A 24,142-nucleotide genomic window follows, 5' to 3' on the forward strand; every position below is an offset into this window, starting at 1 on the left:
TAGTCCTTGACTTACAACAGTTCATTGAATGACCATTCAAAGTTACAACGGCGCTGAAAAAAGGGGCTTGTGGCCATTTCTTCACACTTAAAGACCGTCGTAGCATCAACACAGTCACGTGATCGAAATTTGAGACGCTTGGCAAGCAACTGGTTCATATTTATGACAGCTGCAGCTCCTTTGGGGTCTCATGATCCCCTTTTTGTGACCTTCTGTCGGTGGGGAAGCCAGATTGGCTTACCAACTGGGTGGCTAGCTTAACAATTGCAGTGATTGGCTTAACAACTGGGGCGAGAACAGTCGTAAAACGGGACCATTTAGCAAACGTCTCACTTAGCAATGTCAATGTTGGGGCTGCACTGTGGCCTAAGTCAAGGAGTAGCTGGATTTAGCTGATGGCACAAACCCGAAATTGAATGTGTGGGTGAATTTTTCCTCTCCTTGTTCTCTTGAGTTGCTATTTTCTTCTGCTTGGCTTTTCTCACGTTCTCCAGTCTAATTGGTTTTGCCTTCAGCCGTAATTACCGAGGAGGGGTAAAATCTATTTTATCAGTGTAATTAAATGTAGCTGGTTGGCAAGTTAATCAGACTGCAGAAACATTCCTCTATCCTCCAAATTGGACAGGAGGAGGATCGGCGAGTTAGTTCAGAAGCTCTCACTCCTCCTCTTCACATACATCACCTGTGACCTCTGTCAATAGGACTTGTGTACACAGGACATGAATCAGTTGTCCACCCAAACTGACCCGTTGCTCTGTCAGTTGCACGTCTAGTGTTTGCGCTGTCAGAGACAGCTTAGTTTTATTACTAAGGTGGGTTCCGCCCTCGTTGCAAGAATGCTGCAATCTCCTTTACTGTATTGAGTAAAGTAGAGTACATTAGAGTAGAGTAGAGTAGAAGAGAATACAGAATATAGAGTAGTAGAGTAGATTAGAGAATACAGAACATAGAATAGAGTAGAATAGAATAGAATAGAACAGAACAGAACAGAACAGAACAGAATAGAATAGAATAGAGAACATGGAATGGAATGGAATGGAATGGAATAGAATAGAATAGAATAGAATAGAATAGAATAGAATAGAATAGAATAGAATAGAATAGAATAGAATAGAATAGAATAGAATAGAATAGAATAGAATATATGGAATGGAAATAGAATAGAGTAGAATGGAATAGAAAATATGGAATAGAATAGAACAGAATAGAATTCTTTATTGGCCAAGTGTGATTGGACACACAAGAAATTTGTCTTGGTGCAAATGCTCTCAGTATACCTAAAAGAGCATCAAGAGTCAAGAATCAACACTTAATAATAGTCACAGGGTACAATAAGCAATCAAATCATATTAGGAAACAGTCCATATAAATCGTTAGGATACAAGAGACAAAGTTACAGTCATATAGTCACAAGTGGGAGGGGACGGGTGATAAGGAGTGATGAGAAGGTTAATAGTAATAGTAGTGCAGACTTTGTAAATAGTTGGACAGTGTTGAGGGAATTAGTTGTTTAGCAGAGTGATGGCATTCGGGGAGAAAATTCCCCTTGTATTTAGTTGTTCTGGTGTGCAGGGCTCTATAGTGTTGTTTTGAGGGTAGGAGCTGAACCAGTTTATGTCCAGGATGTGAGGGGTCGGTAGGTATTTTCACAGCCCTCTTTTTGACTCATGCAGGATACAGGTCCTCAGTGAAAGGCAGGTTCGCAGTAATTGTTTTTTTTTTTTTTGAGACAAATGGTTGTCCAGTCTCTTCTTAAAAACTTCCAATGATGTTCCAAGTCACAACTTCTGGAGACAAGCTCTTCCACTAGTTAATTGTCCTCGCTTTTAGGAAGTTTCTCCTTAATTCCAGGTTGCTTCTCCCCTTGATTACTTTCCATCTGTTGCTTCTTCTCCTGCCTTTAGGGGCTTTGGAGAATAGCTTGACTCCCTCTTCTTTGTGGCAGGCCCTGAGATATATTGAATTAACTCTAGATGAAGCTATCCATCAAAAGCTTATCTCGATGCTTAGCAAGTTTCTCAACCGCTTGACTTAGGGCAGGGCGTTGTTATGTTACATAGCTTGCTATTTCAGAGAGGTTACATGAATTTGTCTCTCCAGATTTGAACACAGAGGTAGTCCTTGACTTACAACAGTCCATTGAGTGACCAAGTTACAATGGCAGTCAATAAAAGTGACTTAGGACCGTTTTTCACAGTTATGACCTTTGCAGTTTTCCCATGATCAAAATTCAGATGCTTGGCCACGGGTTCATAATTATGACCATTGCTGTGTTCCCTTTTGTGACTTTTGGACGAGCTAAGTCAGTGGGGAAAGCCATTGACAACTATATTACTAACTGACCCGTGGCAATGATTCACTTAACAACTGAGGCAAGAAACTTCGTAAAATGTGGCAAAACTCACTTAAGAAATGTTTCCCTTAGCAATAAGAATTTGGGGGTCAAATTGTGGTTGTAAATTGAGAACACCTGTGCATTTATAGAAGGTGTGTTTGTTCCCCTAGAGCCTCTTTTTCCTCTGTGTCTGCCAAATGTTGGAAATGTAACCAGACACCTGGGGCATATTATCATATGTGGTGGACGTGTGAAAAGGCAAATAAATATTGGACAAAATGCATACCCGGTTGGAGAAAAATGTTAAAACGACACATAGATTGTAAGCCAGAAATATTTTTTGCCAGGCATAATACCTGAAAAGCATGATAAAGGGAACCTATATTTAATATTGCATGCTTTGACAGCAGCAAGAATTGTGTACGAACACTTGGAAAAATTAGGAAACATCCAAAGAAGGTGATGTAATTTTTTTTAAAAAATTGAGATTGTGTAGAAATGGATAGATCGAAATTGAAAAGAAAAGAAAAAGAAGACACAGAGTATTTTCAAACATGGGATTTACTTTATAAATGGTTGGAACAGTGGTGAGATTGGAATAACTTAACAACCGGTTCTCTGGCTGGGTAAATTGGTCATGTGCCTGGGTGGGTGATGTCACTTAATTCACCCAGCCAGCGTCCTGGCCACTCACCTCAAAGGCAGAGGTAGGATTCAGCTGGTTGTGACTAATCCAACCACCGGCTGGCCTCGCCCCTGCCAGTTTTTCGGCCATTTTTTTGGCTGTTTTCAGGATGTTTTGGGGGTCATTTTTGGCTCCCCAAATGCCCAAGAAACAGGCTGAAAAATGAGTGGGGGCAGGGCCAGCCAGGGGTGGGATTTGCCAGTTCACCGCACTGTGCAGAATCTTAACAACCAGTTCATGCGAACCAGTGTGAACCGGCAGCAGCCCATCTCTGGGTTGGACAGTAGAGGTAGAAATTAGGAATGGGAAGAGTATTATTGTATAAAAATAAACTGAACCAGGCAATACACTGTTCATTAAGCACTTATGTATGTATGTAATGTGAAAATATATAAATAAACTGGTTTTTTTTAAAGAGCCTCTTTCCCACTTTTTCACCAGACCTTCTCCTTGAGTTTTCCTTGGGGAAGTTCAAGAATTTCTTGTTGAATGAAAGTGTCCCAGCTGAAGCCGTCTTGAGGAACATTGCTGGCAATGTGACGCTCGTCCTATTTCAGATCCACGCCCACCACCAAAATGTGACCATCTCCTTTGAGCAGGTTATTTCAAGTCCCATTTTCTAACACTCGTGTAGACCCAGAAAAGAAAATTGAAATTGAAAATTTTTTGTTTCTGGAAAAGGAACAATGATTTTCTTTCCCTTCTTAGGAACCTTCTCCTAGCAACTCGGGAACTGGAGTAGACAGAGGCTTAGTTTCAGTGCTTCGAACTGAGCAGACGGTATGCACGTGGTATTTGCGAGCAATAGATGCGAATCAGGTGCTGAGCACAGCAGTTTCTTTATCCTACACTGAAAAAGGTAAGTTTAGCCGTTGCTGGGACCTAAGGTTCGGACCAAATGGCATATAGCTTCAGCCATCATTATGGTATCAAATATTTAGAGGACCACTAGAGAGGCTAAGATTCAGCATCAGAATGATTGTGGCCATCACAGCATGTGTCAGGATTCCAGCAATCGCCCTAATTAAATCATGATTCTTGAGCCAAACTTCAAAAAAACTCAAAAGATTTATTAGGAGCAACATACTGGCATTAACCTACATGAAGCCAACTCTGGCATACGTAATTTACAGTCCCCTGTGACCCTGTTCCCCCCCTAACCCCTGGGTGTCTCATCAACCAGATTCTTCAATGGAGCAGGTTTACGGGCTGGGTGTCATCAATCTCGTTCTCCAATTAAATATATTCGTGGGCAAAAGCTCTGATATTTTAGTTATAATCTTTTAAAGATAAAGAACTGGATTGTACTTTTGCTTTCCCCCCTTTTTATGGCAACTACTAAAACAGGCATAGGAATATTTTAGGAGTTGACAGCATGATAGTTCTGTCTGTCTATGTAAGATTATCTGTCATCTCTATCTGTGTCTGCCTATACCTGTCAGTCTTCTATCGTTTCTGCCTATATCTATTTATCAGTCTACCCATTCTCTCTCTCTCTCTCTCTCCCTCTCTCTCTCTCTCTCTCTCTCTCTCTCTCTCTCCTACAGCAGGGGTAACAAACTCAAGGCCTGCAGGCTGGATGCAGACCACAGGATACTTAGATCTGGCCTGTGGAGCTGCCCTGGAAACAGCAAAGGACCAGCCCAAGGTGCCTCTGCCACTGAAAATGGAGCGGCCCTCCCAAACTCCATTTTCGGCTGCGATGGCCTCCTGCAACACTCTGCCAGACAAAAAGGAGCTCCTGAGCTCTGTTTTCACTGGCAGAGCACTTGGGCTGCCATAGGTGCCCCCAACACAAGTGATGTTGAGTTGGCCATGCCTACCCTGGCCACGCCCACCTCCCCCCAAGGTCAAACACAACCCTGATGCAGCCCTCAATGTGTTGTGGTTCGCCAGCAGCAGGTGCAGACGGCTGAGGTCTCAGAGAGCGAGGACTCAGATGAGGAGCCTGCGTGTGATGAAGGGATGGGGCCAGGACCACCAGGGAGTGGAATGCTGCCTTTGGAGATTGTGGAGGCTGGCAGCAGTGAGGAAGAGGCCCCCGAGGAGCCTGTGCCCAGTGCACGTACACTCAGGGCTGCTCAAAGGAAAGAGCAGCTGCAGCAGTATAGGCGACTCAGGAGTAAGGCTTCAAGGTAATGGCCCCTTCCTTAAGGGATAAGAGCCAGCTGAGAAACCAGAGTTCTTTGCAAGAAGCAAAGAAGTTCTTGCACTTCAAGCCTTGTGGAAGTTCGGACTATCTTGGTTTGTGTTGGAGACTTTTTGTTTGGAATATTTCTTGGCAACTTAATCTAGTGCTTTTGGCAGCCTTGTACAACCTTGGCAAGGCTCGTTCTTATCAGAGACAATTAGTTTTAATAGTCTTTTAACCATGAATTAACAAAATTTGCAGAGAAGCATTAAAAGGTTTTGCTTTTATCTCTGGTGTTTGTTTACTTGGAACAAGGTTTGGGTCAGAACACAATGAAATCAAGTTTGACACCCGATTTACAGTATCTATCTTTTATCTATCTATCATTCATTTATCTATCACCTATTATCTATCAACCTACCTACCTACCTATCACAGTTGAGCCCAAAATTTATCTTGCCAAGCAAGACAGCTGTTAAGTGCATTTTGTCCCATCTTACGACTGTTCTTGCCACCGTTGTTAAGTGAACCATTGCAGTTGCTAAGTTGGTAACCCGTTTGCTAAGTGAATCTGGCTTCCCCACTGACTTCGCTTGTCAGAAGGTCGCAAAAGGTGAACACATGACCCTGGAATACTGCAACCATCATAAATATGAGTCAGTTGCCAAGCTGTTCTGACCACGGCATCCTGAGACCATAATTAAGCACATGCTTAGTTCAAACAACCCTCTTTTTATTTCAACGGCTGGGAATTTTATTCATTCCCAGCCCATAATGAGTCCCAAACAGTCCCTCGAGATAAGCACCCACCTTTATCTCCTTTGAATTGCTGCCAAAAACTAAAGTGACAAATTAACTATAAAAAACCAACCAACAAAGTCCACACAGAGCTTTAAGGTTTAATCCGAACAGAAAGAACAAAGTTGTTCCTGCAAAGGCTCCCGTCCCTTTGCACTTCCTTTATACCTTAGGGGAGGGGCAATCACCTCCAAGCGTTACTCCCGAGTCGCCCCTTTTGTCTTAACTGTTCTTGACTTCTGGCAGCTCTACGCATGCACGCACTGGGAACAGGCTCCCCTTGTTCCTTGCTGGTGTCCTGCCTTGCTGGTGTCAGATTCTGAAGGCTCCGGAATCACTACATAACTCCCAGATGGCCCTGGCCCCATCTCTGTATCGGACGCAGGACCCTCGTCCGAGTCCTCCCCAGACTCCCGGACTGGCCCATGTTCCTCCCCACTGTCCGACTCTGCTGCCGTCTCTGCAGGCTGCCGGCGGACCACAACACCAGCGTCCAAATTTTGATCACATAACTGCAGGACGCTGCAGCCGCCATGAATATGAGTCAGTTGCCAAGTGTCTGAATTTTCATCATGTGACCATGGGGATGCTACAACTGTGTGAAAAACAGTCATAAATCACTTTTTTTCAATGACACTGTAACTTTGAACGGTCACTAAATGGATAATTGTAGCTGAAGGATTACCTGTATATATCTGTCCAATTCACAGCTGTTCACCTGTATCCACGGCTGTATATTATGTTCAGCCTGGGCTGAATGCAACTCACTTGCACACCATCTTATTATCGAAAGCAGTGGACAAAATGTGGTTTCATTTTCCAGATCTGTCCTACCATTCCTTACTCCTGTTTCTTGATTTTATTTATTTATAATTCTGCCTAGATCCAATACCTGGTGGATGCAACTTGGAATTTGATTTGGAAATGGACCCCAACCTGTATCTAGACTATAACCTGGCTGATACTCACATTATATTTGCTCCAGCAAATCTGGGGTACGCAAGGTAGGTGGTTGTTCTTAGGTGAAAGAAACAGATGTCAGAGGAAGATTGTGGATGATGGGTGAGGTCCTTCTTAAGACCCTGGTAGATTTTTATAGCTAGGAAGCAAGAAAAGTTAACAAAACGCTGTTTTTTCTGACCCAGCTCTCCAAACAAGACAAACCCTCTGAAGTGAACTTAAAAGATTCCTTTATTAGGAGTCCCGGCAACCCCGGCAAAAAGTTTCTCTCTCACCGCAGGCTAACAAGTCCATCTGGCAGGGAAATTAATAGTTGTCTGCCACATCTATTCATCTCTACCCCTTGCCTTTTATCCCCAGAGCTAAAGTGGGGCCTCGCTAGCAGCGGTGGGTCTTCTGTCCCAAGGACCGGCCCATAGATTTCCACTGCTCTCCTCTCCTCTGCCTTCTGCGCATCCACGTGTCAGGCACTGGACCCAGCTGTTCCTCTTCTTCCTCATCAGTCACAACCAGACCTGGCAGCTGTTGACTCTCCACCTGAGGGCTAATAGATGGCCCAGGTTTTCTGGTGCTAAAATTATTCCTTAACCAAATACAGGTACTCCTCAACTTACGACCACATCTGAACCCCAAATTCCTGTTGCTAATTGAGACATTGGTTAAGTGAGTTTTGTTCCATTTCATTGTAAAACCTGGAACATTGAAGGAGCAATGTTGGGAGATGTGTCTTGAGTTAGAAAATGCTATATAGGTCTGTTTAAATAGATAAATATCTATTGATTGAAGGAAGGACAGAAAAGAAGATAGGTTTTCAGAAATAATTGTCCCCCCAAAAAACGATCAAAGAGAAATTGGCCAAATGTGAATATTTTATAATGGTTTTACACTGGAACAAACTACTAAAAGAAGAGTTTATTTATCTCGGTTGCAAAGAACCTTAATGGCGGTGACAAGAGTTCCTGGCTTTTGAACCACTTCTAGGAATATTTATTTATTTATTATTAAGCTCAGATGCCCCTTCATTTCTGGAGAATAAGCAGCTTAAAATATTAACCTCCCAAGATTAACTGCATCGATTAATGCAGTTATAGTAACCAATCTGGTAGGCCACTGTTAGGGACAGCGAGATTTTACTTATTCCTAAATGCCGTTTGGCCGAGCTCCGATTTTACAATTCTTCAAAAATGAAGTAAGGAAACAGAATCTGGATATCTGGGAGTAAGCTATCTCCAAAGGGTGGAGAGAGAGAGAGAGAGAGAGAGAGAGAGAGAGATAAACAGAGAGACACAGAGACAAGGGAGAGACAGAGAGAGGCAGAGACAGACAGACAGAGAGAGAAAGAGGCAGAGAGAGAGAGGTTAAATATTGACATAGATGTCCACACAGTCCAAAGTTAAAAGTTGTTTAAAAAAGGATTTGCAATTTAGCTGAAATTGGGTGGGGCTATTCCTCAGATGAAATCTTCCTTATTAACAGAATAACAGAGTTGGAAGGGGCCTTGGAGGTCTTCTAGTCCAACCTCCTCCTCAAGCAGGAAACCCTATAGCATTTCAGACAAAGCGTTGTCCAGTCTCTTCTTAAAAGCCTCCAGTGATGGAGCACACACAACTTCTGGAGGCAGGCTGTTAATTGTCCTCACTGTCAGGAAATTTCTCCTAGGTTGCTTCTCCTTGATGAGCTTCCACCCTTTGCTTGTCCTGCCTTCGGGTGCTTTGGAGAATAGCTTGACTCCCTCTTCTTTGGGGCAGCCCCTGAAATATTGGAAGACTGCTATCATGTCACACCTAGTCTTTCTTTTCATTAGACTAAACATACCCAATTCCTGCAACTATTCTTCCCATGTTTCTTAGCTCCCAATCCCCTAATCATCTTTGTTGCTCTTCTCAGCACTCCTCCTTCAACTATTGAAAAGATTTGCCACCATTAAACCAGAAAGAATCATTATTTCCCAGTTAATTTTACTATGCCTGTAGCATCAATACACAACTTCATTACACAAGGCGTAGCAGCAACTTACAGCTCAATTATCCAAGGTGGTTTTCCAAGCGTGGCTGAATTACGCTTCTCAGCACTTTTGAGGCTTAGGTTTGCTACTTGAGAGTTGCTGTGCTTGTATTACAACGTGGTTAAAAATTGGCCTACAAATTGAAGTAGCACATGATAATTCATGGACATTTCTGTCTCTCTCTCATGGTTTGTAGTGGTTCAGAAGTGGTTTGCCATTGTCTTTTTCTATGATTTTTTTTTTACTATCTAGTCCACCCACTGGTGTTTTCTCATGATCTCTTGTCCAAGTTCTAACCAGGTTTGACTCTGCTGAGTATTTTGAGTTCAAGGAAAGTTATCCCGTTGCCATCACCTGCTGAAATGTTCTTGAGGTCCATGTGATGACGGGGGAATACAAAATAAACACAGTCACAAAAACCCGGTGAAGCCCCTTTTATTCCTTCACTTTGCTTCCAAGCTCCAAATATCCTTGACTGGAGACAAAAAACCTCCCACACAAGCAGTTATAAGAAAGAGGGGAAAAAAACAACACAAACCAGGCAAGATAAGGGCTGGAGGATGTCCACAGATATCAGAACATACATTGGGAAGGACGCGAAACTCAGAGAGGAACAATAAACTAGAGATATTTCCATGCTTTGTTTCCAGCATTTGCCTGTATGCATGTCCGACCTCTTATCCAGTTGTCACAGCTGCAGCCCATGAAGAGGATCAAGGCCCTCTCCTTCTGAGTAGACCACGTCTCCCCCTTACCTTCTCCCTGCATGCCCTAGGATGGAGAGAGGATGGGCCTGGGTCCTCGTCTGACTGCCCAGCCTCCTCCACAACCTCCGGAGCCACACTTCCACTCCCCATTGGCTGTTCCTCCTCTCCCTCAGAGTCAGTTTCCACCAGGGGCATGACAGTCCATACCTTTCTTTCTCTGTTTGAAATCATTCTTTTAAGAGACTGGGTGGGGGGAACAAAAGAGTTTGAATACTCTGGAGGACATGGCATGTGGGTCTCCATCCAAACCATCTCCAATTTCCTTCTATTGTTCAGAGGGACACACCCACCCTCGTGTGATTCGGGAACCAGTCTGGATTCCAGGTGGAGACTCTCTTATGATGTCTACCAGTATTTTTTGCCCGAGAACGATTTGTCGGAAGCCACATTTGTGAGTCATATGAGAAGAATGACTGAAGTTCCGAGCATCCAGGCTCATGGATCTAAAGTAAGTCACGCTGGTTTTCATTGCGGACGATGAGGGGTGTTTGGGGCACTCTCTTGTATGACTAGCTTAAATGCAGAAAAGGCCTCTTGGAAACTTCATTGAATTGAGGTTTTTTTCCCCCAGTGGCAATCTTGAAGTCAGTGTCATTAGACATAGATACATGGATGGATGGATGGATGGACGGACGATGGAAAGATAAGATGGATGGATGGATGGATAGAGACAGACGGATGGGTGGATAGATGTAGATAGATAGATCGCCATCTCTATTATCCACTCATTATCTATGATATGGATAGATAATGATAGGTAGGTAGGTAGATATGATAGACAGACAGATGATGAAGATAGATAATGATGGATGGATAGATAGATGGGTGGATAGATGGAGCTAGATCTCTATCTATCCCCCACCCATTATTATTTGTGATAGAAGACAGACAGACAAATAGCTAGTCAGGCAGATGGACAGACAGAATAGATAGATGGGTGGACAGATGAAGATAGATATGATAGACAGACAGACAGACATGAAGATAATGATGGATGGATAGAGACAGATGGGTGGATAGATGGAGATAGATAGATATCCATCTATCCACCCATCTATCCATCCATCCATCATTATCTATGATAGAAGATAGACAAGTAGATAGGCAGACGGACAGGCAGACAATAGATAGATGGGTGGATAAATGAAGAGAGAGAGAGAGGGAGAGATGGGATCCGTGACCCATTTTTCTTCATGGGCCATCAATGTCCTGATAGATGATGACCTTAACCAGCCAAGACAAAACTGAGCTGTACTTCTCGTCGCTTCCCGGACAAGGCGTGATCTACAATGTCATTGTGAGAGATCCTAAGTGGAACACTTCAGCTGCATACGTGCCTGTTCACACCTATGCCTGCAGCCTCTCTGCTTTGGTGAATAACTGCTACACCTTTAGTAAGTCAATGGAGCATTCTACAGCTGTATAGAGGCATCCACAGGGTGCCAAAAATGTCAAAATGGTAGCCACTGCTATGAAGGGAAAATCCCTCCCCTTTTTACACATCTTTTGGAGGGGGAGGTGTAAAATAGGGAGGGGCTTCAGTAATGTGTAGGGTTGTTGCAAAGTCAGACTGTCACTAACAAACGGTTGAGGCCCTCCTGTATCCTCCATAATTTAACATCCATCTTCACGTTTTGGGAATAGAGCTGAGGAGAAAGGAAGTATCAGAGGAATAAATCAGAGGAATTATCAAGAGGACATTAAAAGTTGTACTGAACGGGTTTTTAAAAAACTTTCTTAGAATCCCCCTCCTACTCCTCTTTTAATGACCCCATAATCCCTGAATGGAGCTAGCCAAGTGTTTTACTGGCCGGATGCCCTTCCTGTCACCAATGCAGAGTTTTTTTTCAGCAGATATATTCTCACTATTCTAGCATTTTGACCGTGTTGGATTCAATAACATGGGTCATTTGTTTCTCCAAATGGTTTTGATAACTCTTGAATAAAGAACTTAATCGAGGAATGGCAGTTTTAATACCTGTGGACTTCAACTCCCAGAATTCTCCAGTCAGCCACGTTGGCTGGGGAATCCTGGAAATTGAAGTCCACAAGTCTTAAAAGTAGCCAAGGTTGGACACCCATGGCTTGAGGTAATCCTTCTACAGCCCACCCTTATTTACGGGTCTGGAGGGTTGTCTTCCCGTAGGTGATAAGGGGAAGTCATATTTGTTGACGAGACAATGTGATTATAAACTATAGCCTAATCCTCAGTCTCTTTTCTATTTATAGGGAGGTTGTCCACCAAAATATTTTTCACCAATTTGGCTTTTCTCGGTCTCTTTGTCTGCTTCCTTGGACACAGATTCTGGAAAACAGGTACTGTTAGGAGGGTGCTTGATTCAGGAGTAGTCCGGTCCTATCAGGATTGATCTTGTCCAGTGTCAATCCTATGGAATCGTTGCATTGATAAGAAATCTAGATAATCTAGAGTCTAGCTCAACATTTCAAACAAAAGAGAAATGCGGCACATGCTTCTCAATTTAACCCTTAAAACATTTCATTATTCCTATGGAGAGTAGATCCTTTTTTTTTTTTTTAATGGAAGAGGATTAAGAAATATGTGGTCCTTCGAATGTTGGAGCCCCAGTTTCATCTAGCTTGACCAGGATTGTCAGTCTGTCCAGTTAGATCAGGGCTCTTCAACTTTAAACACTCAAAGAGCCATTTGGACCCGTTTCCCACAGAAAAGAAAACACTGGGAGCCTCAAACCCTGGGTGGGCATGGCCAACTCAACATCATTTTAAGATTCTGGGGGTGTTGGTGGAGGAAAGCCTGTTTTCATTTTTCTTTTAATTTTATCTCCCCCGCCCCCTTTAGGTTTATTCTTTAATGGGTTTATCTTCAAGGCTTTCTTTCTCTTTATCATCATTACTAAAGAATCAGCTCTCAGCTATGACGGTGAGTTTAAATTCTGTATGGTTATCTTTGTGCCCCGCGAAAGGTGTCGGAAGTGTTGGAAGAGAGATTGATGTTTCGAGAACAAGGGTGGAGTTAAACCAGATTCATACTGATTCTGATGTGACATTTCTCACTCCTTCAACCAAGTTAAGCAACCACTGACACGAGAGAACGTGGAGAGGCTGGGAAACACACAGAAGGAAAAATCGATTTAAACAATCAAGAGGTAGTTTAGAACAGAAAGAAAGCTGGGAAGAAACGTTTTGGATTGTTCAAGTTCAGCCTTAGTGAATTTACTGGTAGATGTGCGTGGGAAATTCCCTTTCGAGATTTACTGAAAAATTAGCCCTTAAAAGTATCTTATGAGATCCCAGATTCCCTGCAATCACTCACAGATAGTATCAAAAATCACAGCTTAATTTCCTATCCTCATCAGGGGTTAAGGCACTTGCTTTGATGAAATTATAGGGGGAGAAAAACCTGTATGGATATATAATAAATGCTAAATTTACATGCTCTTCTTTTCAACACTTTGAAGCACGTATCAGTTCCATTAAGGGGGCATCTCTTTCTGTATCGATGAAAAAATTGTGGAAGGGATAATTTTAGCAAAATTTTGCATCCATGAGGGCCTCTGCACTCTAGAAAGAGTGCAGAGAAGAGCAGCAAAGATGGCTGGAGGCTAAAACATAAGAAGAATGCTTGCAGGAATTGGGTTATGTCTAGTCTAGTGAACAGAAAAATTAGGGGGACTTGATAGCAGTGGGACTTGATAGCAGTGCTCCAATATTTGAGGGGCTGCCCCAAAGAAGAAGCGGGGGTCAATCTATTCTCCAGAGTCTCAAAAGCATCTTTGCTGGCTGATTGAGAATCTCCATAGACTTCTAATCTCCAATGTACTTGAAGTCTGGACAAGAAGCAATGGATGGAAACCAATCCAGGAGAGAAGCAGCCAAGAACTAAGGAGAAACATCCTGACAGTGAGGACAATCGATTGGTGGAATGGCCTCCAGAGGTTGTGGGGGCTCCATCACTGGACGTTTTTAAGAAGAGACTGGACAATCATTTGTCTGAAATGGTAGAGGGTCACCTGCTTGAGCAAGGGGTTGGACTAGAAGACCTCTAAAGTCCCTTCCAACTCTGTTATTCATTTCCATCTTCAGTGTGGCTCTGATGGTTAAAAGTTACCTAAGTAACTTGGACCTAGCCAAGCTCTGAGAAGCAATTATTTCCATTTTTTAAGGACAAGGGTAGGTGTGATGACTCAGGACGAGGCACAAAAGCAACAAAGTCACAAAAGTAGATAAACTCCCTTTAATTCCTCCAACTTGGCCTCCAATGTCCAGTTATCATTGGCTGGAGAAAAAACTCTCCCAAGAACAGTTTTTAAAGGGAAGAAATTCAGTCTGAACCCAAAGTACATATAAATTATAAATAAAAACCAACACAAACCACGCTGCAACAATTAACGAGAGAGGGCAGGATAAGGAATTGCAGAACTCAAAAGATAACGAAACACACACGGTTGGGAGGATGCCAGAACCCAGATAAGACTTGATAAACAAAGATAATTCATGCTTTGCTTCCAGCAAAGTACTATGCACAAATGCCCTTTTTAAATCCTGTTTTCCCAGCTGCAGCTAATGAAGGGAATCGGGGCCCTTTTCTCCCCCATAACCCATGTTGCTCCCTTATCCGTTCCTCCTTGCGTGCCCTAGGATGCAGAGGGGGTGGACCTGGGTCTTCCTCTGAATGCCCAGCTGGACTGGGCCCTTCCTCAGCTTCCTCCACAGCCACTGGAGCCACACTCCCACTCCCTGTCAGCTCCTCCTCAGAATCAGACTCCAACATGGGCTTGACAATAGGTCTGGTTCCCTTATAGTGAAAAATGAGCAAATACCTTAAAGTAAACAGTGAGTAATTTTGTAGATATGAGGTATGGAGAAAAACCCATTCTTAACTGCTCTAATCTTTACTCTTCCTCCTCTCCTCCTCCTTTCGTCTCCCCCTTGCTTCCTCTAGCCACTCTTGGTCTTACTGCGGCAGCTGGCATCATAGGAGCTCTCCTCTTAGTAGGATGTTGGTGGCGATTTGGCCTTGTGATCCCCTGTATGCTAATAGTAGGACTAGTGCTGGGGTGTCTTGTGTCGTCTGCACTTTTCTTCACTCCAGTAGGTAAGTGGTAGAAACCCTTCTCTGGTCCCCGCTGAACATCTGAGAAGAGGAATAGTAGAAAACACTTGTAGCTCGCGGGTTTTAGATTTTGGCAGTGGTTTGCTCTCGGCAGGACTTTGATAGAAGCGTCCTATTTCTTGTTAGCTTTTATATGTCTTGTGTGCTTTTCTCTCCTCCTCTACAGAGTGGAGAGTGGGTCTACAGAAAGCCACTTGAAGAGACTAAGAAGCATTTCAAATGTAGATTTATACAGGTGGCTGTTACAGATAAGTTGGGTTGACAAAAATCAGAAATGAGATGGTGATAGCTTCTTTGTCCCAGCTTCTGCCAACCTAGCAGTTAATGCAAGTAGAAAAATAGGGACCCCTTTGGTGGGAAGGTAACAGCATTCCGTGGGCCTTTGGCATTTAGACCTGCTGGCCACATGACCACGGAGGCGTCTTCGGACAGCGCTGGCTCTTTGGCTTTGTAACAGAGATGAGCAGCGCCCCCTAGAGCCGGAAACAACTAGCACGGATATGATAGTTTACCTTTACTTTACCTAGTCTACCAAAGAAGCAGTTAACAAGCATATTGATTTAGAGCCAGCATATGAACACGTAAAAAAACAGATTCAAATGACCAATCAACAAAGGAATCGACTTTCCCAGGGAATCGAGTTTCCCAGAATTTAAATACAGTGCCAAACAAACGGCCAATCATGCAACCAACTGACTACACTGCCACGCAAGACATATATAAGCTAAAGAGGGATAGGACAAAATACTTCAACTGAAGTCCCACTGATGATGTTACCTAGCTTGGTAATGGAATGTTCAGGAGCTAAATGGGAAGCACGGAGAGGAAACCATTGCCAAAATCTTAAAAGAGTACAGGAAGTCCTTGATGTACGGCCACAACTGAGCGCAAAATTCCTGTTGTTCAGTGAGCTTTGCCCCCATTTTACAATCTTTTTTGCCTTGCAGTTGATCAGTTAGTAACCCAGTTGTTAAGTGAATCCGGCTTCCCCATTGACTTTGCTCATCAGACGGTCGCAAAAGGGGATCACACGACCCCCGGGACGTGTCTGAATGTTGATCACATGATCATGGGGATGCCTCAAAAGTCATAACTCTTTCACTCTGAAAGACGGTCCTAAATCGCTTTTCTCCATGCCGTTGTAACTTTGAGTGGTCACTAAATGAACTTGTAAGTCAAGGACTGCCCGTAATTGCAATGATTTGCTTAACTGTGATAAAAAGATGGTAAGATTTGGGCGTGACCCAGTGGTGGGATTCAAATATTGTTGCCACCGGTTCGGTGGGCAGGGCTTGGTGGGCGCACTTTGAGCGCATGCACACACTTTGCATGCATGCGTGCGCCAAATGCGCACTTTGTGCAGGCGCAGAGGCATTCTAACTTGCCTCCTGCAAGCCTGCACGATCCTGGTTGCTTCAGCAGCTGCCGCGCAACACTGTTCTATGCCATGCAAAGCATCTGCGCTTCAAATTCAGCCGATAAAAGCGAATATAGGAGCCCGGGCGGATGGGTGGGCCCAACAGCAGAGTGGCGGAGAGAACTGGTTCGGTCTCTGCTGCTCATCGCTGCTACTGGCTCACCCGAAACGGGCCGAACTGGTCGAATACCACCACTGGTGTGACCCATTTAACAATCACTTTGTCAACACAAAAATATTTCTCTGGTCTTTTAGAGCTGCCAGCAGAAAGGGAGCGGGGGGAAGTAGTGCATTCCTTAAATGCTTCATAGATAATTACTAGGCAGCCGAAGCTTCTGGTACGCAAGATTATTACTGGAGAGCATAATTGATGACTCTTGGCTATGGATGTGTCCCATTGGAGAATATACATACATCCAGGGAGTGGGGGAAGACCAGAATTAAGGGGGAAATGAATGATGTGTCTCAGAGTCGGCTGCACCCAGGTAATGCCGACATGGTCACTCCGAACAAATGTTTTTTTAAAAAAAAACTCTGAGAGATGTGGCTAGACTCATGATTCAAATGGGGGTAGATTGTTTTACTTTGCTTTACTAATGGAAATTCTGCTCCATTGCCTCTTGGGGTTGCAAGTCAAGGACTTACCGGTTTAGCCAAAATCTCCACCCCTGAATCAGTTTTCAAGGGCAAGTCCACCGCCCTTGAAGCTAAATTATGATGTTTCCTTTTAACAAAAGTGAGATGTTTTCTTTAGCGAAGGAAATCTCTTCAGGATGGTCTTCATTTTAGGATTTGACAATTTGGCAATTATGAAAGAGAGGTTACAAATCTGGTTTTTTTTTTTTTTTTTGTTCCAGGAGACTATAGAATTTTTCAAGATAATGCTGTTTTCTGGGTCACCTTCTGTTGCGTTGCCTTGGTGATTCCAGTCATTTTTGTCTGCTGCCCCAGAGTTGTAAGTACTTCTGGAAGTTGAACATGAATTTCGATTTTCCTGGGCTGGGAGGTGAAGGAGATGCGATGACTGAATTATCTTTAGCAAACTTTGGCCTTGTGTTTTACAACTCTGGCCCTTAACTGCTCATAAAAATCATCAAGGACTATGCTCAAAATGTAAGGATGACTGATATTGGACTATGTTTATGTCCCCAACAGAAGAAAAAAAAAATCTGAGATATATGACAGACCCACCAAATGATCTGCTTGTTCCAGTTATAGACAAACATGTTTTGCTGAAATAAACTTCCATGTGCAAAATTCAATTTGATTATATTTTGCACTAATCTCTTTCTAACCAACTGCTTGATGTTTTAGTTTTAGTTTAGTTTTTAGTTTACTTTATTATCATTGCATCTTGTACGACAAAATTAAATACCATCTTCAGTGTACATTATGACTATGAAAATAAACACAAACACACCTCCTTCACATTCTATGCAATTGAACTGAAAACCCCTGATACTGCGTTAATATTGCACTAGAATATTGCAGTAAAATTCAATAGAATTACTGCCCTGGGATAGAAGCTGTTTTTCAGCCTATTTGTCCTTGTTTTTATTATCCTATACCATCTGCCAGATGGTAATAGTTCAAAAAAAAAAGGGGGGGGGGGTCCTAGGATGAGATGAATCTTTGAGAATGCTTTGAACTTTCTTAAGGCAGCAGGAGCTATAAAGTCCTTTCAAAGAGGAGAGAAGGCAACCCATGATCCTCTGGGCAATGACATTAACCCTCTGGAGTGCTTTCCTATCTGCCCCTGTGCAATTGGCAAATCATACAGAGGTGCAGTAAGTTAAGATGCTCTCTTTGGTGCAGCAATAGAAGCAATAGAACTCAATTTCTCAGCAGAATAAATAAGAACAAATCTCCATGTGAAATCTGGTACCAGTATTTGGATGGCTTTCCTTCCATAGAGCACTGTCAAATAAGACAGACACCAAAAGGCATTTGTGTTCTTTCTCTTAGCTCAACATCTTGACATGTGGGGTTGTCGGTTCCTACACCATTGTGTTGGCCACTGCATGTTACATCTATACCAGCCTCTCTTACATTGGCATCGATCTACTCCGGAGGATTCTGAATGAAGACTTCAAGAGAACCTACACCAGTGTGCCCTTCCAACCCAACGGTAAGCTTTGCGTTGGGTGAAGTTGGGTGCCTGGTGGGTCAGACTCACCAATGAGGGCATTTGGAGTAAGCCTGTGATATCTCTTTCTCTAAAAACATTCTCAAGACCATGGAGAACCCATGGAAGTCGAGGGGAAAATAATGGAAGCAGTGAAGATGGACTTAGCTTGAACGGTTTTGAAGTCTACAGAGATTTCTCCGCCATCCAGGTCAGGGTTGTCCCAAAGGTGCTTTTTCAAAAGGCAACTTAGGGACTTTGTTGTTGTTGTTTCCTTGAATATGTTTTGCTTCTCATCCAAGAACGGAAGAAGCTTCTTGGATGAGAAGCAAAACGTCTTCAAGGAAAAAACCAAGAAAGTCCAGTTTGTTCAGAGTTTTGCAGCGTAAACTCAGCGCCAGAAAAGTAAACGCAGATGGCTGGTGCTTCATTTAACGTCTTTATAAACATATTAAGTACATTTTACAATACTAGTTGTAGATTTCTCCAACATGGAACACACTCAAACAGAAGCAGACATGTTACAGGTTCAAAGCAGAACAGCAACTCAACTTCAGCAGACAATCAAGCAAGTTAGTTTCTCTTTCACTTTAGAGCTGAGCACAGAACAGAGATAAACCATGCCCAGATTCTCTCGTTACATTTCAACCCTCAACTCAGCTCTCATTGGCTGACTTTGTTGCTAAGCCCTATTCCAGTTCATGAATATACTCTGACACAGTTGCCTCTTGAAAAAAACACCTTTGGGACAACCATGACCTGGATGGCGGAGAAACTCCATAGACGTTCCATGGTGCATCATCCACAAAGCAAGATGGCTGGTTCCATGGTGAGGTGCCCATTGCAGTTGGTCTCCATGCCTCCAATCCAGCACTTGGCTAAAGAGAGTTCTCTTATTTGTTAGCTTTTGAAAGCTGATTTATACAGGTAATCCTCGACTTACAACTGCAACAGAGCCCAACATTCCTGTTGGAAAGTCAGACATCTGCTAGGTGAATTTTGCTCCGTTTGATGACCTTCCTTGCCCCGAAGGTTGTTCAGCGAAGCAGCTTCTTGGATGAGAAGCGAAACGTCTTCCAGGGAAAACTAAGGAAGCCCAATTGCCTTTTGAGAAAGCACCTTTGGGATCAACAGTTTTGAAAGCTTCGAGGAAGTCTGGATAAACAAACAGTACTTTGGACTTAAAAGGGGAGGTGGAAACCAGTGGTGGGATTCAGAAATTTTTTTTACCACTGGTTCAGTGGGTGTGGCTTGGTGGGCGCCCTTTGCGTGCACGTGCAGAGGGTTTCCTACAGACCTTTTCCTGCAATCCAGCATGCTCCCTGTGTCTTCAGCCGCTGACGCCCGGCAATCCGCTGTGCCGTGCGAAGCAGCTGAGCTTCAAAATCAGGAGATAAAGGTTGGTATAGACAGGGTGGACAGACGGGCCCAACAGCCAGTCATCGGAGCAAACTGGTTCACTCCTAGGGTGGGATTCTACCGGTTTGGCCTGGTTCTATAGAGCCGGTAGCTCCGAAGAGCAGCTGACATCAAACTGGTTTGCTGCAACAATCTTCTGATCGACTGTTTCACCCGCCTGCCCACCCGGGCTCTAGATTGTCCTTTAGTCTCTGCTTTTTCTTCCTCAGCTGCTTTGTGCGGCACAGCTGAGTGCCGCTCGTCAGCTGGAGCAGGTGAATGCTTGCTGGACCCGGTAATTTGTAAGTAGTGCGCATGCACACATTTGGTGTGCATGAAGCAAACCGGTTGTTATGCCGGTCGGATCCCACCCCTGGTTCACTCACAGATGATCCTCAGAGCTACCGATTCAGCCACACTGGTATAATACCACCCGTGGTGGAAACATTCTAACTCCGTGTGTGGCTTCGTCTTGTAGATATTATCCTCCTGGCCGTTTGGACTATGCTGGCAATCGGAGGAATCACCGTTCAGTTGCGCCGAGAAAGACACGAGGCTCCTTTCCCACCGCACCCGTATCGGCTATGGAAGCGTGAGAGGGAGCGCCGAGTCACCAATGTCTTGGATCCCAGCCACCACGTCCCTCCCTTGAGAGAGAGGGTCCATAATAAGCTGTCCCAGATCAAGGACCTCTTTCAGAAAGAGCAGGCGGCTGGCGAAAGAACCCCGCTGCTCTTATAAACTGATTCTTGGATGGGAAGGCTTGAGAAACGTGGATGGAGACCATGAAAGCCAAGGACTTTCTTCGTGGTATTTTCCACTGAACTGGAGAAGAATCCACGGTTGTCCGAGACAAATCTACTTGTATTTTGTTTTCAAGCACTGTAGCAGCCAGGAAGGGGGTTTTTTTGTCTGTAATTTTAATCTTTGATAGTAAAAAAAGATGTGTAAAGTTATCGGGGGGCAGGAAGGGTAGAATAGAAAGGTAGATGAATAAGCCAAGTGTGCAACTTGGAAACTTCAGAGTCCTGAGACAGAAAATGATAATTTCTTACCTTCAGTCCCAAAAGGCAACCCCTTTTAAGGGGAAATTTAGCTTCTGAACAGGATGTGTGTAAAGTGCTGGGGAAGAAAAAAAAAAGAATTGTGGCCTTTGTATTCTTAGGCATTAACTTGGATGATTGGAGCTAGTAAATAGCAGGTTTCAATTGTCAAGCAACACTAAAAATGTAATTTTCCTTGGATTGTGGTTTACTAGTTGTGTATATGAGACAAACAAAGCATTTTGACTTTGAGATATGGAAGAAGGGGTGGGTTTTCTCAAAGCCTGTAGCAAAACACTCTATTTTTAAAAAGGCTAAGAAAAGTGAATGATCTCTACAATTGAGTGCTTTCTTTTTTAAAAAAGAAAGAATAACCATGTAATTTATCGAACGCATTTTAACAGTAGTTCATTTTCAGATTGGGCTGCTGTATGTTTAGAATTGGCTGTAAAATACTTTTTCTCTAATATTTTTATAAGATTAAAAAAAATGAGTACATCGAAGCATCTTTTGATATTCTGGTTAAACAAATGTAAAAAAAACACCCATGAAATTAATTTATTTCTTACAATAAGCAGAAAGCATTAGGCAACCTGCTGTACAAGGGGGCAAGATTGTTTTAAATTATGATTTAATGTTCTTTCTCTTATCCAGCCTTAGGGAAAAAAGGTTCTTTTCAAACTGAGCATATAGTACCTATGTAGGTTAGTTGTACAGATCCAAATCCCAAATTATTTTACCCTGACTATTCTGAACATCTACCATTTCTGCAATTTTGGATCCAGGGCAAGAGAACAACTCAGTTTTAATTTATTATGGATAAAAAAACCCACACATGTAAATAATGTTAGTTATATTCTGACCCCGCTCAGTCTTGGAAATGTATTGAGAAATCCCCCCCCCTTTTTTTTTAAATGGGATTTTGTGACATTTCTAAACTGTGGAACTAAGTTCCCAAATCTTCTGAAGGTATGGAGCTTAAATTTTCCTCTGATAAAAATTTCCTTCTTTTTCCCAGTTGTGAAAGCTATTCCTATAAATCGAATAGACGTACAGATTTAATGGTAGCCTTTAAATGCTTTTTGTCCCCGTCTCCCCCCAGTGCAGTGTTTACGAGATGAGGAAACTTAGTTTTTCCATCTCCCCTTTCTGTTTTAAAACTATATGTTGCATTGATCGTTTCTTAGACTGTTGAAACTCCATATAATTGGGAACGGGAATTGGAAGACAGTGTCTAAAATGGGTCAAATAACACAAATTGCAGTGATTTTTTTCCAATCCAGCCAAGAGATTTATTTTTCAAGTGAGAAAATAAGTGCCTAGCCAAACCAGCCAGGCCTGTTATATGTTCTGTTTAAGGGATACGTGACACACCTTCTATTTTTCTTGGTGCAGAAAAGAAGCAATTTATTGCTTTGCTAACTCACTCTTTGTGTCCACGAATGTGGCAGATAAGAGGCTGCAGAACAGATCGTGCTGCAGCTGTATTGTACTTTGTCAGTTAGTCCTGTAAAACAAAAATGTAAATTTTCAGACCAGTTATCTAAGTTGTGTCTTTCTGCTGCAGTTTTTGAAGCTCTAAAGCCATTCTTGTATTTGGCCTTCAAAAAGGATAAACCTGAAATAATTTTAAATGCGTGCAGTAGATTTGATAAAGGGGTATGTCCATAATCTGTAGCAGCTATTCATAGGTCAGCTCATTTTAAGGTTGAAAAGTAAAGATAATCAAACATGCCTCCAGCAGTTTCATATTGCAGGCTGCTTTTTAGTGCTGAGATGAATTGCCACGTCTGATGGTTATGGTACTCAGGAATCAAACCATTAGCTATTTTTAATGTGCCATAATTGACAGTACAATAAACAAAACAAAGTCACTCAATCCCTTTTTATAATAAACATTAAAATTAAAATGGAAGTGAGAGCAGAGTGATTTTTCTTCCACAATACTATCCCTATCTTGCCTTTTAGCTACGAAGACTTAATGTTTTCCAGTCCAGAAGAAGAGCAAAGTGTTCAAAGCCACCTTGATATTCCAAAGGAACTACAGAAATAAAGTGGCTATTCGATTCATTTGGGTTTTATATGGGAAGAAACCTCCATGGTAGGACAAACATATAAAAGGGCTCTTAACTGGCAACAAGTCTCTTAAGTCACCTACAATGGTCAGAGAGATGTGTGCTGCTCTTTCTATTCTGTGCACTAAGCAAGGCTGTCCTAACTAGCATTGAAAGTACAATAGGAGATCCCGGTTATCTTGCCTAGCCTCCCAAAAGCAAGATTTCATCTTCCTCTACCAAACTTCCAAGAAACTTCCTACAACTAATGGTGGTCTTTGAACGTGAAGACCAAACCAGCAAGGCTCTGAGTATTTCCTGATTGATAAACCAGAGCCCACAGAAGATTCAGGGTTAAATTTTGCAGTTACAGAAAGGGAAGGGTGAGGCCAAGCCAAGGTTCGCCAACAGAACCCTAAGGTCTTCTATCAACAGGTGAGGGTGAAAGATTTGCATTACTCCTTTACATATTTTTGCTGCTGAAATTCAGGAAGGCTCCAGGAGGCCACAAAATTATATGTAAGGGTTTTATGTAACATTTGAGCTACTTAGTTTGGGAGGGCAAAAGTTGAAATCCACCATAATCATGAGATTTCTTACCTTTGGAAAAAGGCAAGCACATAGGTTCATGGAATTATGTCCTTTGCTGCTGCTGAACCACTCTCTAGTTAGAGGATCACTAGCAACAAAGTATTTGCACACAAAAAGGTATTTGGGAATGTGGAATAGATTATCATTAATGATAAATTAGGGATGCTTAGCGCTCTCTGAGCTTGGTTGTTTTCTTGCAAGTTCATTATTCCCAATAGGTAACATCATCAGTGATCATGTTACCTAGTTTGGGTAATGAAGAAACTTCTGCCAAAACAAAAAACCCCAAGCTCAGAGAGCACCGAGGGCCCTGAGCTACAAATATTCTCCTTTATCAGAACTGTAAATTTCTTGGTTTGAAAAGCTATATGCAACTATGATTGAAGGAATCTGATAGTCGCTTTGTGGACTTTTCTGTTATGCAATTCCCCCGCCCCCTATACTTAGATTGAAAAGTCCAACTGTAATTGGCTTTGATTTATCCTTTTATCTTCCAGCTGTTCCTAACAGCTTGTATTAGTTTCTTGCAGTCCTAACCAATAGAAAAAAAACTGGATTTGAAAAACTGTTACTATATATTCTTGGGGTTTTATTCTGTGGTGATAAGAGCTATGAGAGACAGGATTTCATTTCTCCAACTCTTTAACTGTTGAAACATCTACCCAACCCGGTTTATTGGTAAAAATAAGTTTACTGTACAGATTGCATTCTCACCAATAAGGTCATTTCAAGCATTTGCGA

The 24,142-nt window shown here is 42.7% G+C and overlaps 1 protein-coding gene across 2 annotated transcripts in view; it reads left to right on the forward strand.

The window, feature by feature from the left end:
- The window catches only part of TM7SF3 (transmembrane 7 superfamily member 3), a 28,304-nt gene extending 5,633 nt beyond the window's left edge, over positions 1-22,671 (forward strand). Inside the window, exons 2-12 of one of the 2 annotated variants that reach the window (XM_026700872.2) lie at positions 3,462-3,619; positions 3,729-3,879; positions 6,833-6,953; positions 9,958-10,129; positions 10,898-11,075; positions 11,911-11,997; positions 12,500-12,580; positions 14,603-14,755; positions 17,048-17,145; positions 18,156-18,318; positions 20,192-22,671. In XM_026700872.2, the coding sequence (XP_026556657.1) occupies positions 3,462-3,619; positions 3,729-3,879; positions 6,833-6,953; positions 9,958-10,129; positions 10,898-11,075; positions 11,911-11,997; positions 12,500-12,580; positions 14,603-14,755; positions 17,048-17,145; positions 18,156-18,318; positions 20,192-20,454 (1,625 nt within the window). In that variant the 3' untranslated portion in view covers positions 20,455-22,671. The remainder of the gene's footprint in view (positions 1-3,461; positions 3,620-3,728; positions 3,880-6,832; positions 6,954-9,957; positions 10,130-10,897; positions 11,076-11,910; positions 11,998-12,499; positions 12,581-14,602; positions 14,756-17,047; positions 17,146-18,155; positions 18,319-20,191) is intronic. The other variant, XM_026700878.2, reaches the window with a different exon arrangement.
- Positions 22,672-24,142: the final 1,471 nt, after the last annotated feature.

Source organism: Pseudonaja textilis, chromosome 5 (assembly GCF_049901715.1).
Source record: "Pseudonaja textilis isolate UNSWEBS1 chromosome 5, rPseTex1.2, whole genome shotgun sequence".
Lineage (NCBI taxonomy): Eukaryota > Metazoa > Chordata > Lepidosauria > Squamata > Elapidae > Pseudonaja > Pseudonaja textilis.